General features: G+C 40.9%; 1 protein-coding gene and 1 long non-coding RNA gene across 5 annotated transcripts in view; one reads left to right on the forward strand and one right to left on the reverse strand.

Moving 5' to 3' along the window:
* The window catches only part of ARHGEF6 (Rac/Cdc42 guanine nucleotide exchange factor 6), a 101,106-nt gene that overhangs the window by 19,571 nt on the left and 66,815 nt on the right, over nt 1-14,720 (reverse strand). For all 4 annotated transcript variants that reach the window (XM_025460895.3, XM_025460899.3, XM_025460897.3 and 1 more), the window contains one exon: nt 2,591-2,729. In XM_025460895.3, the coding sequence (XP_025316680.1) occupies nt 2,591-2,729 (139 nt within the window). The remainder of the gene's footprint in view (nt 1-2,590; nt 2,730-14,720) is intronic.
* LOC112668489 (uncharacterized) lies at nt 365-2,225 on the forward strand. Its single transcript, XR_003141714.3, has 2 exons — nt 365-729; nt 1,938-2,225. It is a non-coding gene; the product is annotated as an uncharacterized LOC112668489 (long non-coding RNA).

The following is a 14,720-nucleotide window of genomic DNA, read 5'->3' on the forward strand; positions in this document are numbered from 1 at the left end:
AGGGGTTGAGGGAGGAGGGTGTGGCAGCCGCAAGGACACAGAGGAAATCTGAGGGGATGATGGATCTGTCTTGTATCTCCATCGTGGCAGTGGTCAGATGAATCCAGACACGTGCTGAAAGCCACAGCACTATATGTCAAAAGAAAAAAGTCCATTTCACTGTATGCTAATTTAAAGATCACAAAATAAGGCAGCACCTAAGCATTTGGCGTCTCAGCGCCTCCCATGATCAGATGACCAAGAAACGTAGACAGGCGGTAGGTAGCGCATCATGGATTTGGCAACAACATGCTAGGTGTGGTTACTGAGTCTCTAGATAATAAATAATCAGCAGTCAGGAGGGGGCATCATCAGGCCACGTTGTTAATAAGTGACAAGAGGTAGGGAACCGTGGTTACAGAAAAATCAATCCCATCTTACTTCCTAAAATGCCTTCATTTTCCTCCAGGAGGCTCAGTGGGGCAGATGGGAACAAAATTCCAAGTTTCATACCATGTGCTTCTTTGTAAGCCACATATATGGTCTGCAGTTCTGTGCTACTTACAACCCCGAAAAGCAGACAGGTTCCAGAACGGCTCTGAGGAATGCATATCTCCGTGACCACTCATGAAAGGAGAGGGGAGATTCTTGGGGAGGCTGTATACCCACCATGGGAGTATATGTCTACCTAACCTTTGGGATTCAGCCGGCCTAACGGAAGGACAAAATCTGCTGCTCCACCAGCCATAGGTAAGAAAACACACAGCTGGACAGACCAGGGGTCTGCCCCAAGCCAAGAACAGTATTGCTTCTGTGAAGAAGGTTTCTATTCTTTTATGGTCAAATGTATCCTTTGTCAAATTAACCAATAGCTAATTTGATTCTAGGCTCCCCTTAGCCAGCGGCCATGCTAAATGATCAGAAATCTGGAGAAAGTGGCTCACCGGATGGCTAACTAGTGCTGAGGGTGTGGGTTATCTGTTGGTGGGAAACAGAAGGCGGCCCAAGGCAGGTGAGCAACAGCCAACGGAGGCAGGAGTGCAGACAGGCTCCAACACACAGAAGCCCATTGGAGGGGATCCAGACAGCGGGGGTGGCTGGGGATTCTTCTCCTCAAACTGAGTATATGTTAGCACTCCTGCATTGAGCAGGAACAGAAACTGAGGCCGCTGGTTTCTGGATTTCTGCAATAAGCAAGGAGGGGCAAACCTCAAACGGTTCAGCAAACTGGTTTAGCTTTTGGGAAGGCATCCAGAGGTCAACACCTTCCCAAGGCCTAACTGAAATTTCATCCCAGCAGGCTTTGCTCACTAGCTCCCTGCTGCCTCCAGCTTTCCGGCAGGCCAAACAACCTGAGAATGTGGTTTTGCTCAGAGTACACGCTTTCAATCCTTACAAATGCTGATGAGAACAGCGGTGTGCAACCTTTTTCTTTAAAGATAATCAAACCCTTTAAAACCTCAAAACCTTTCCTCAGACACAGGAAGAGCAACTAGGGTAAACGCAGCCTCCCTCAGAGGGCCCTCCTCTCCCACCCACACCTCAAACACCCATGCTCCATGGTGCAAGGACGACTCTAGAAGCAATCCCTGTTGATTGGGTTTTAATAAAAGGATCTGGCCTCTTGCTGAAACAGTATTCAATGGTCAGGCATCGTTGCCAATCTTAATATTTAGGAAAGATTATAGCTATGCTGCAGCTATTGCCAATCAACTCTAAGTTTATAAACACAAATGTGAGGGGATTTGATGTAGGTCTATGGATACATAGATCAATTAATATTGGTTATCCTGTTTATGAGTCTTTAAGGAGATTCCAGAATGTTCCAGTGTAACCCAGAAAGCTGTAATTCAGAAAGCTGAATGATCGCAGTGATCTCAAGATATTTATCCCTGTCTATAAGTGAAAATGGTGTTTATATTTTCTGATGCTTTGCTTTGTTTATATCCCACAATCAGGCTGGTTCATATACCAGAACAACAGAAAATCTTGGCCAATTTTGACTGAACCACCATCGACAGATGAGGAGAACCTAAGTCAACTTGAGAGAAGCACCGGGTTTGAGGCTGGGAAGACAAATGATCACGAATATTTTGTAGTAAAGGAGGGACCTCTTAGTTGCAAGATGAATGAATTCCGGGGATCTAATGTACGGCATGGTGGTTATAGTTTCTAGCACTGTATTGTATACTTGCAATTCACTGAGAGTATATTGTAAGTGTTATAAAAAAATACTTGTAACTGTGTGAGGTGATGGAGGTGTGAATTAACTAGCTTGTGGGAATCATTTCACAATGTCTACAGATATTAAACCATCACATGGTACACTTAAAAAAATCACATTGTACAACCTAAACATATATGGTTTTTATTTGTCAATAAAAATGGGAAAAATAAATTAAATAAAAATAAAAAAATCTTAAGAGGGGGGAAAAAGAATGCCCCCTTTCTATTTTGCTGCATAAAGAGGGATACTAGAAGCCCAGGAAGAGGGAAGACTGGATCAAGTAAAATGTGAAACCAAGGCTTTTCCTGAATTCCTCAGCAGGGTTAGTCTGAAGGGAGACTGGCTGCTTCCTCTAGAGCAGAGGTCCACACACTGCCTTCTTACCTCCATATGCCGTTCCAACTCTTGCAAGAGAGTGACATACTTTTCCAGTCGCATGAATGGTTTGCTGAGGCTGGTTGTTAAAATGAGGATCCCTGGGCTGGACGCACCTTGACTTTCCATGAATTGTTCCAGATCATCACTAGCAAAAGAATGAACATGGTTTTGTTACTGCTTAATGTTCCAAGTAAAGAATTCCCAACCCAATATTATTTTCCTGTATTTTGCACAATATAAAACCAGACAGAAATCAGTTTCGCTAAACCAAATGATGTCCAACTCATGTCAGTTCCATTTGATAAACCTTTATTCAGCTCCTGCTATGCAATCAGCCTTGTGCCCAGCACTGGGGCTACTGTGGCAAGCCAGAGTCACTGTGATCCCCGGCTTCATCTGTGCATACAACAATCATTGATTGACATCTACAAATAAATGGGCTCTGTTCTCTGCAGGGGACACAGCAGTGGATGAAATAAAAATCCCTGCCCTCAATTAAGGAGACTGCCCCCACCAACATGGGACATACAGTCTATCAGACGGCCTCCACATACAGCTTGAGTCATTTCAAACTTTCTGGTTATTGACTGGTAAAATGCCAAGCGTAGCAACTCACCGCATACTCCCTATCATCGGGCACTCACTTGTAATGTTCAGAATCAAGTTCAAAATTCAGATAGCTGCATGTTCCTATGACTAGCCACAAAGTCACTTAGCCTAGGATCTGAAACCAGCACAGCAGGCTACACAGACAGTTCCATAAGGCAGCAATTGGGTTAAAAGAAAAAGACCACTAATATGTTATGAACTATGCCCTATAAGCTTGGGCTTTTCTTTTCTGCTTTTTTGCACCGTCCTAATTGTCCCTTTCTAGCAACGTGATCCTGAGTCCTGGGGCTGCAAGATCATTTTAATATTCATTTGTGCAAAATAAAATTAAAGAAGGACACCCACTGCCTACCTGACAGCATATTCTGAAACTTCTGCTTCTGACTGGGCCCCCTCTGCCTCCTTGCTTGCTTGTGCATAGCCAATCAGTCTCAGGTTGATTCCTTTCCATTCCTGCTGCCACTGCCACGGTTCAGACCTTTATCTCATACCATCTGGTTCACTCCAAGAGTCCAACTGGTCTCCTGGCTTCCAGCCTTTTTGGCTTCCAAGTTGTCCTGCAGACTACCACTCTAATCCTGTTGCTTTCTACTCAAGAACCTCTGATTGCCTACAAACTCAAGCCCACACTTTTTACCTCCCACTGGTCCCACCAATCTTTCTCATCACTCTCGATCATGAACTATCTACTTCAAAATGACTTATTCTCCCTAGAAGACAGCTCAGGCAGGCAGTTCCTAACCATGGCATGTTGCAATCAGTGGTGAAAGGTTTTCAGAGAAACTTGCTATTGGCAGTAAAATACTGGGTGGTGGGGTGGGGATGGGATGGATTGTAGGTTATCCTATTAATAGACACACTCCCTTCTTGGGCTTTTGTGAGTGGGAGAGAAAGGGATGGGGTTTCAGCTAACACCCCAGCAACCTGGAGCCATGCAGGGTCACATGTATGTCAGAGGGAAAATGGGCTAGGAATCACTGCTTTGATGGAAGCTGGATGGTATCTGAGTGGCCACACCTGGCAATCCATGCTGAGTATTGTATCTATGTTTGCCGTCTTGCCCCAGAAGCCCCTGGGAGGAGGGAAGAGCTCTGGACCTGGAGTCATGAATCAGGGCTGGTGCCTCTGGATCAGTTACCTGGACTCAGCTGACTCATTTGTAAGACAGGGATTAAATCTACTTCCTACTAAATTCTGAAGATTCACTACTGGGGTTCAGAAGGTGACTTGTTTCATGCTAAGATATTCACAAACATTCATTCCTATTTAATATGCACAGTGGCACTTCAACCCAGGTGTTACCCTCATTTTACAGATGAGAAGCCTGAGACTCAGGAAGAGTAATTGGAAGTAAATGGCTAAGTTGGGGTTCACGCCCAGGTCTGAAGTCAAAGCCTCAAGTCTTTCCATGACACCACACGCCTTTGTGTAGAAAAGTATTTTGTAAACTTTAAAGTAGTCTATAAATGCATTTATATTACTGTTATTACTATGCCAAGACAAATACCTTGCTAAAATCACATCTCTAAAAACTACCATTAAGCTGTGATTTCCAGCTTAATGGAAACTCAATTGATGTTAAATTTCCAACCAAGAGCATAAAGTGCACAAAGAGGTTTAAAAATTCATTGCATATAAAATATAATTAGGAAAATAACTTGAATTTGGAGAGTGCATTTGAATAGAAATGTAATTTAGGGAAAATCACTTTCCTAATTTCTTTTCAATTAGGTAAACAAGTCTTATTTTTTTTCTCTCCATGACTAAATAAATGCCCCCTGTCCTCGATGTTCTACACTAATTGATACAAGGCTTACAACAATTAAAAGCAAATGCTAACGTGTATTTTGTTATTACTTTCCATGCCGCATTCTAACTTTTAGGCTTGCTAAATATCATAAAAGAGGGTCTTTAAAATTTTTTCCATTTAGGGATCCCTGGGTGGCGCAGCGGTTTGGCGCCTGCCTTTGGCCCAGGGCGCGATCCTGGAGACCCGGGATCGAGTCCCACATCGGGCTCCTGGTGCATGGAGCCTGCTTCTCTCTCTGCCTGTGTCTCTGTATCTCTCTCTGTGTGTGTAACTATCATAAATAAATAAAAAATTAAAAAAAATTTTCCATTTAACATGAGATCATCGGCTATTGGGAAGAAATGAGCATTTTACTAGTGCAACAAATGAACAAAACTGTCTTAATAAAGCCACTGCCCATTACAATAACTAGATCCTACAAGACACATTTTACTTGGCCAAATAAACTTAATCCACAAATTAAGGTCATTATACAAAAATGTAAGATTCAAATATCTATTGTTATATCAAAGAACAAGCTGTCTTTAAAATGCGGTTTTTAATTTTATATAGCCTGTTGGAAATGTCAGTGGGTTAAAACTTGTTTTTCAAGCTTCACATGTTCTGTACACATGATGTGATATAAGAGAAGCAGTTCTCAATGTATGAATGCTGTTTTAGATTCAATATACATTTATCTCACAGAATGCATGGTGGATGGGGCTCTGGGATGTTTGGGGTTAGGCTAGAAAGCTCCAGAAAATGATCCTAACTTCTAATACTTCTACAGAGGTTAACCATATCATATAAGAGTGTTTCTGTGGAATCTTTGCATAGATTTCTACTTTGAGGATGAGAAGTCTACCTAAAATAGCTGGAAAAGGATTAGATATCCCCCCCCTACACTTCCTTCCTCCCCTGCCCTGCTTTCATGGAAATCACTGTGGCCTGGAAAGGGGGAAGTGAGGCCTGAGGAGCTGAAGGCCTGGACCTCTGGCCAGTGGGAAATCCCAGGGATGCCACTCAAATGGGTTAGGTGGATCCCTATTATCACTTTATTCATTCATCTAGTCCCAGAGCCAAGGCTGTCTGCTTCTTTTTCATCCCCGCCACTTTTTGTTTGTGATCTGTCCCGCATGCGCTCCCTCCCCCGGTTCCTCAAAGACACAGAAAGAACCGAACCCAGTCTCAGAATGTTCCCTAGGCTCCTTGTCCCCGGAACGAATGCACAACACAACTCTGGGTTTTTCCTCCAAGTCTTCATTGCTGACAACAGGGTAAACAGTAAGACAACAAGAGGAACCGGGCACAGTGGTGACATGGAGCCGGGTGTCTCCAGGATCACGCCCTGAACTGAAGACGGCGCTAAACCGCTAAACTGCTGAGCCACCCGGGCTGCCCACCTTGCTCTCTCTTTCAATCTGAGTCCCTTCCCTCGCGAAAAGGATGGGAGACACACCAAAGCACGAGAGAGAAGTGGGTATTTTTGTAAGGGAGCACTTATTCCCAGGAAGAAACAAGAGCTACAGTAATAAGCCTGAAAGGGAAAGAGAGGGGAAATCCCAAAAGACCTCAACCAAGGGATAACAAAAGACTGGGGCAGCCATTCAAATATATGTAAATATGGGGACACATCAAAGTTGGGGTCTGCTTCTATATCCATATTCAGATGATACATCACTGCATTTTTAACAAGGTACCAACACGTAATGAATTTCAAAGCTGTAGTAGGTCTTTGCCAAATGTCAGGTATATTTCTGGTATGATGCTGCCATCTGCAGGCCGAAAGGAAGAAGTTCAACTGACTGGCCGGTTAAGGCTCCAGTGGAATTCAGTGTCTAAGCATCCACAGATTTCGGCAGGGAAAGAACAGAAATCCACCAATGTCCTTATTTCGGCTGACACTTTCATCTAAAACAGGATTTTAGGGGTGCTTGTGTGGCACAGCCAGTTAAACACCCGACTCTTGGCTTCAGCTCAGGGTCATGAGATCGAGCCCCACATCAGGGTTCCATGATCAGCGGGGAGTCTGCTTGGGATTCTCTCTCCCTCTCCCTCTGCTCCTATCCCACCTCTCTCTCTCTCTCCCTCTATCTCTCCCTCTCTCTCCCTCCCTCTCAAATAAGTAAATAAATCTTGCTTTTTTAAAAAAAACAATAAAATAGGATTTTAGACTGAAATTTCATTCACCTATACCTTGCCTCTAGTCTTCAGCATAAATTGCCCACAAGATACATGTAAAAGAGCTGAGATTATATGAGAAACACATCTGGGGAAACCTCCAAGGATTTCAATTTAATTTTCATCCCTTATATAGAAATAAAAGGTAATATAAAAATTCAGTTCTATGGGACTCCAATGAGTCTTCCATCATTTCAAGGTATATTATAAAATTCTCAAAAAACACCACTAACCAAAATGAAGCAAATAGGATATGATAATCCCCCCAAAGTTGAGAAACTTTAAATTAACTCTCTAACAAACTTTATTTATTTTTTTAAGATTTTGTTTATTTATTCATGAGAGACAGAGAGAGGCAGACACACAGGCAGAGGGAGAAGTAGGCTCCATGCAAGGAGCCCGATGTGGGATTCGACCCCAGGAATCCGGGATCATGCCCTGAGCCAAAGGCAGGCACTCAACCACTGAGCCACTCAGGCATCCCTGTAACAAACTTTAAATCATAATGGTTGAAGGAATCTCTACTGTTATTTACAAAATTAAAATCCTAATGTGGGTAAATGCAGTCATAACATTCTAGCACACAGAGTTACAACTGAAACTTCTCTGAACACTATAGAAGTTGGCTCCTGGAGGTACACCATTTCTTTCTGGAATTGACCTTCTCAGGTTAAAAGGAAAAGAAAATGTGCTCATATTCTAACATGAGGGGGATCTCTTTTTATTGGTATTAAGAAATTTGTCTTTATACACACAAGATGTTTATCCACCACAGGAAAAATGCTTCTGGGTATTTTTTTTTCTTAATTGAAGATAGATAGTAAAGTATGAAAATATTTCTGGAAATGATAAAACCAAATTCAGGACTGTGGTTCCCTGTGGCATGGGAGGGAGGAACAGGAAATAGGAGAGAGTACATATAGGACTACGACTGCAGCTAAAATTTGTTTGTTAAGCTGAATGGTGGCTACCTGGGTGGACTTTATTTTATTTCTGTATTTTGTATGCTGGAAATGCCACATACAACTTTCTTTTTAAAAAGTAACTAATGGCTGGTAGCAAATGAATAAAGTAGAAATAAAGAGTGGTGACAACTGCCTTGTGCTAAACACTGGGTACTTTGTAGACATTATCTTATTTAATCCCCACACAAACCTGCAGGTTGGTGGAAACTATAAAAGCAACCATTTCAGGTCTCCAGAAATTGTCCTAATGGCATAATGATAAGTGAAAGAACATTTATTCAAGAAAACATTCCAATGCTCAGAACAAGGAGAGTACCTGGCATTTGACCATGAACTTGCCATCTTCCTCTCTCCTTCCCTCCCCACTCAGCTTGATGGAGGCTCTACCTCTTGCAAGTGTGGCCAAGACTTCAGGTCTCCCTCCCTCTCCCCTCAGCTCCCAATCCAAGGACACAATACCTCACTAGCATATCTCATCTGCTTAAACTTTAAGCTGAAGAAGCCAATTCCTAGCCAGCATGGCTAAGAGGTGGAGGCTTCCTTCTCTATTCAGCCTCTCACACAGGCATAGGAAGAAGGCTCTATCCCTACAGTGGCAGGCTGAAAACACTGGGACCCAACACCTTCACCCCTACTCACTTGCTGGGCAGAGGTTCTGTGCTGAGAGAGGCAAGCAGAGAAGACCAGAGGCTAGTGCCCTACCCAGTGCCCAAAACAGTGGCACAAAGATTTTTCCCAGGGAGGAAGGCAGCCTACAGGAACAGAGAGTTCTGAGGCTCTCCCCAGAGGAACTGGTTTTAGTTGAAAAAGAGTGTGGGGGATGAGGGAATGGGGTAACTGGGTGATGGGCATGAAAGAGTGCATGTGATATGATGAGCACTGGGTGTTATATGCAACTGACGAATCACTGAAAACTACATCAGAAATAAATGTACCAGATGTTAGCTAATTGAATTTAAATTTTTAAAAAAGGAAAAAGAAAAAAAAAGTGTGGGGAGGGGCGCCTGGCTGGTTCAGTTGGTAGACCATGTGACTCTTGATCTCACAGTCATGAGCTAGAGCCCCATGTTGGGTGTAGAGCCTACTTTTTAAAAAAAGGATAAAAGAAAAAGAGTGTGAGGGAATCCAAACCTAAAAGTTCTTGCAAAAACAATGAAGATTTTGGTGATGAGGAAAATAAGAGGATGCCGGCAGCTCTTCTTAATTAAGAGCAAGAATGTAAACCACAGGCTAGTTAGGTCACTAGAAAGTACCAAGGAAAGACACAGCTAAGAAGGGTCAGAACACACTTCAAAGATTTGTCTCAAAAACTACCCCTGCCTGAACTTCATTGGATTGGATGACAGATCAATTTATGCCCCACAGGGGATTGTCAAAACCATGAGAGCAATCCACTGGAAATTAGTGGGGCCTAACAGCTGGATCTGATGCAGAATTGGGTAGACAGCTTAACAGGAAAATCAGGGAGAGATGGTCAAAGAGAACCCTGCTAAAACCACCATCCTTTCAGGTTGACTGTGTGCATGACCAGGGCTATGCTCTCTGAAGGATGACGTCAGAGGTGCACACTGTGGGTGAAACAGGCGTCACTAAGAGAGACTATCAAGTAACTAAACAAATAGGCAAACAATAACAACAACACACCCCCAAGAGGAGAGAAAGGAATCAGTATCCAGAGTTTCTAACACTAAAATTGCATAGTGTCTAGTTTACAACAACAACAAAATATGTAACATGCAAAGAAACAGGAATGTGTGACCCATACACAAGAGATAAAAAGAGATAATAAAAATTGTCTGTGAGAGTTACAAGACTTCAAAGCCATTATAAATGTGCTCTAAGAACAAAAGGAAACCATGCTGATTAAAGGGGAAAGAAGAGAAAATGAGTGGGAAATAGAGAGGGTGACAGAACACGAGAGACTCTTAAATCTGGGAAATGAATAAGGGGTAGTGGAAGGGGAGGTGGGTGGGGGGATGGGGTGACTGGGTGACAGGCACTGAGGGGGGCACTTGATGGGATGAAAATTGGGTGTTGTACTATATGTTGGCAAATCGAACTCCAATAAAAAAATAAACAACAACAAAAGAAGGAAACCATGCTTAAAGAACTAAAGGAAGCTATAATGACAATGTCTTACCAGAGAGTATCAGTGAAGAGACAGAAATTGTTTTTTTTTTTTAAAAAAGAACCAAATAGAAGTTCTGGGGTTAAAAGATACAATATCTGAGATTTTAAAATTCACTGGAGCTGCTCAGTGGTAGATGCAAACTGACAGAAGAAAGAATCAGTAACTTTAATGATAGATTCAGAGAGATAATGCAATCTGAGAAAACAGGGGTGGGGCAGGGAGAAACGAATAAAGAAAAATGAACCAGCCTCAGAGAAATGTGGGGCATCTTTGAGCACAAAAACATATGAATCATGACAGTCCCAAAGGAGAGGAGAGAGAATGGAGCAGAAAAAAAATATTTGAAGATATAATGACTGAAAACCCCAAACTTGAGGAAAATGTTGATCTATATAGCCAAGAAACTCAATGAATTCCAAGTAGGACAGGTGCAAAGAGATCCATGTACAAATTGTAGTAAAAATGCTGAGAGACAAAAAAAAAAAAGAGAAAATCTTAAAAATAGAAAGAGAAAACTGATCATAGGCTAGGGAACCTGAATAAGATTAACCACTAATCTCTCATCAGAATTAATATGGGCCCAGAGGCAGTGAAATGACATATACTCAAGGTAAAAAAATGAAACTGCCCACCAAGAATTCTATATCCATCCAAACTATTTTTCCAAAATTTAGGTGGAATGGAAATATTCCCCAATAAACAAAACCAAAGAATTACTTGCTGGAAGACCCAGCTTACAAGAAAATATTAAAGTTACATGAGAAAATTAAGTAAATCCAAATGTAAATTCAAATCTACACGTAAAAAGAGCACCAGCAAAGGTAGTCATGCAATTGTGAAAGACATATTTACATATTTCTCCTTTTTCTCTTAACTAGTATAAAAATGATTGTGTAAAGCAATATCATTGGGCCTGTAACATTGAAATGTAATATATTTTACAAGCACAGCACAGTGGCAGTGGGTGGGAGGAAAGCACTATTGGAGTAAGGATATGATACCAGATAGTAACTCAAATCCACAGGAAGAAATTAAGATAAACACCTACTAAAAGTGAATGTTAATGTAACAGATGCTCTAAATATATCCTTGTTCTCCTTTCCCTCTCTGTTTCAGTAATACACATAGCATTACATAAAATAATATTTACAACAATGTATTTCTGGGTTTATAGCATATAGATATAATATGTATAACAGTAGCCCCAAATGAGAAGACACAGGGTATACGAGGAGTAAAATTAGTTTATCACACTAGAATTAATTTAGTGTGAATATAAAGGAGATTCTGATAAGTTAGGATACATATGGAAAGTCTCAAAGCAACCACCAAAAACAGAATTCAAAAAAATCATTGAAGGACTTCTGGTTTCAGCTCTGACATATAGAGTTTGGAAGGCATCCTTACTATTCTCCCAAGGAAGAAAAAAAAACTGGACTAATTGAAAATCAATGACTTTCCTTAGATCCACCAGGAAATGAGATGACCCCTCCACCCCAAATCTGGAAAGGCAGGTAAATACAGAGAATTAAAACAGAGATCTGCTTCCCTGAAGAAGCCATGGGAGCCAGTAACTGGTAGAAACACTCAAATGCTAATTTTGATGAATTTTAAGAGTCTACATGTGGACTAGCTGAACAGTTAAAAACTCCCAGGGGCCTAGTCTCAGGATCCCAATACTTCCATGGGTTTTGCATCCAAGAGTCCACTCAAGTTCTCAAGGCAAAGATCATAGAAAAATCTCCTCGCATACTGTTCTTACACTTAGAAATCTGTTGAGGGTATATCTCATGCTATATATATTTTCTGCCACAATAAAAATAAAAGGGAAAAGAATTTTTTTAAGTGGAGGAGAGGAGCACCTGGGAGGCTCAGTCAGTTCTGAGTCCGACTCAATCTCTGCTCAGGTCTTGATCTCAGAATCATGAGTTCAAGCCTTGCATTGGGCTCCACACTGGGAGTAGAGCCTACTTTAAAAAAAAAAAGTGGAGGAAAAATACTTCCTCAGGCAAACAAAAACTGAAATTATCACCAGTAGACCACCTTCACAAAGATTGTTAAAAAAAGTTCTTCAGAGAGAAGTAAACTTAGACCTACATAAAAAGGGAAGAGTGCCAGAGAATAATACATGTAAGTGAAAGAAAACCTTTTTCTGATTCTTTTTTTAAAGATTTATTTATTTATTTATTTATTTATTCATTCATTCATGATAGACACACACAGAGAGAGAGAGAGGCAGAAACACAGGCAGAGGGAGAAGCAGACTCCATGCCGGAAGCCCGACGCGGGACTCCCATCCCAGGACTCCAGGATCACGCCCTGGGCCAAAGGCAGGCGCCAAACCGCTGAGCCACCCAGCGGTCCCCCCCTTTTCTGATTCTTAATGGATCTAATAGATAACTGTTCAAAGTAATAATAGTGACAATATATCAGGTGATTTTACCTTATGGATAAATGAAGTGAATGAGAACAATGTTGTAAGAGATGAGGGGGAATTGAGAATACTACCTATGAAATCAAAGTGTTATATGAAAGTGCTGTTAGTTATAAATGGCTATTGTAAACTCTAGGGAAACCACTAAAGTTTTTTTCAGAAGTATAATATGCTAGGAGAGAAGATAAAATGAAAAATGAAGTCACATAAAACATTTAACTAAAACCAGAGAAGTCAGTAAAAGTGGGGTAGTAAAGAAACAGAACAAGTACAATGAATAGCAAACAGTTATAGGGACACATGAGTGGTTCAGTGGTTGAGCATCTGACTTTGACTCAGGTCCCGGGATCCCGGGGTCCTGGGATCGAGTCCTGCGGGGAGCCCACTTCTCCCTCTGCCTATTCCTCTGCCTCTCTCTGTGTGTCTCTCATGAATAAATAAAATCTTTAAAAAATATTTAAAAAGAAAACTGTTATAAACATGGTAAACATGAATCCAACTATATCAATAATCACTTTAAATGTAAATGGTCTCAATATACCAATTAAAAGACAAGGCTGTCAGAGTGGATTAAAAAACAAGACACAACTGTATATTGTCTATGAGATATAAATAGAATAAAAGGGAAAGGATGAAAAATATATGTCAAAAATGTGCTGAGTTAGCTACATTAATTTCAGAAAAAGCTACATCAGAACAAAGAAAATTATGAGGGATAAAGAGGGAGCATTACATAAAGATAAAAGGGCCAATTCCCCAACAAGACAAAACAATCCTTAATGTGAAAACACCTAACAACGGTACAACAAAATACACGAGGCAAACATTAATAGAATTGAAAGGAGAAACAGATAAATCCACTATTGTGGTTAGAAACCTCAACATCCCTCTATCAGTAATCAACAGATCCAGCAGATAGAAAATTAGTAAAGACATAGCTGGGATGAAAAAAAAAAAGACATAGCTGAAGTAGACAGGCCGTCAACCTAGTAATCTCATTTACATTTATAGAATATTTCATCTAACCACAGAAAAATATACATTGTTCTGAAGCTCAAGTGGAGCATTCACCAAGATAGATCCAATTCTGAGACATAAAACAATGTAATAAATTTATAAGAATAGAAATCAACAAAGGGTGCTGGGACATTAGACTTACACACACAAAAGAATGAAGTTGGACCCCTCCCTCATACCGTATGCAGAAATTAACTCAAAAATGGATTAAAGAGCTAAATGTAAGAGATAACACTATAAAATTCTTAAATAGGCATAAATTCTCATGACCTGGATTAAGCAATAGTTTTTTAGCTAAAACATCAAAACCACAAGCAACAGTAGGAAAATAGGTATGATGGATGTCATCAAAATTAAACTTAAAATTAAAACTTTTGTGCTTCATAGGGTACCATCAAGAAAGTGAAAAGACAACATATAAACTGGGAGAAAATTTTTGCAAATCATGTATCTGATATGAGGAATATATAAAGAAGAATATATAAAGAAGTGTTACAACTCAACAATGAAAAGATAGCCCAACTAAACAACAGGCAAAGGATTTAAACAAACATATTTTCAAAGAAGGTCTTATAATAGCCAACAAGCATGTGCAACCATGTTCAACATCATTAGCCACTGGAAAGAAGGAAAGTGACCACTACTGGCTACTAGGTTTCTTTTGGGGGAGATGAAAATGTTTTGAAACCAAATGGTGGTGATGGTTGCCCAACCTGGTGAATATATTAACAACCACTTAATTATACACTTTAAAATAGTGCATTTCTGGGATGCCTGGGTGACTGAGTCAGTTGAGCACCCGACTCTTGATTTTGGTTCATGATCTCAGGTTTGTGGGATCAAGCTCCATGTGGGGCTCTGTACTCAGTGGGGAGTCTGCCTGAGGATTTTTCTCCCTCCCCCTCTGCTCCTCTCCCCAGCTTGTGTGTGTGTGTGTGTTCATGCACTCTCTCTTACTCTCTCTGTAAAATAAATAAATAGGGACACCTGGGTGGCTTAGTGGATGAGTA

The sequence above is a fragment of the Canis lupus genome, chromosome X (genome assembly GCF_003254725.2).
Source record: "Canis lupus dingo isolate Sandy chromosome X, ASM325472v2, whole genome shotgun sequence".
Classification (NCBI taxonomy): domain Eukaryota; kingdom Metazoa; phylum Chordata; class Mammalia; order Carnivora; family Canidae; genus Canis; species Canis lupus.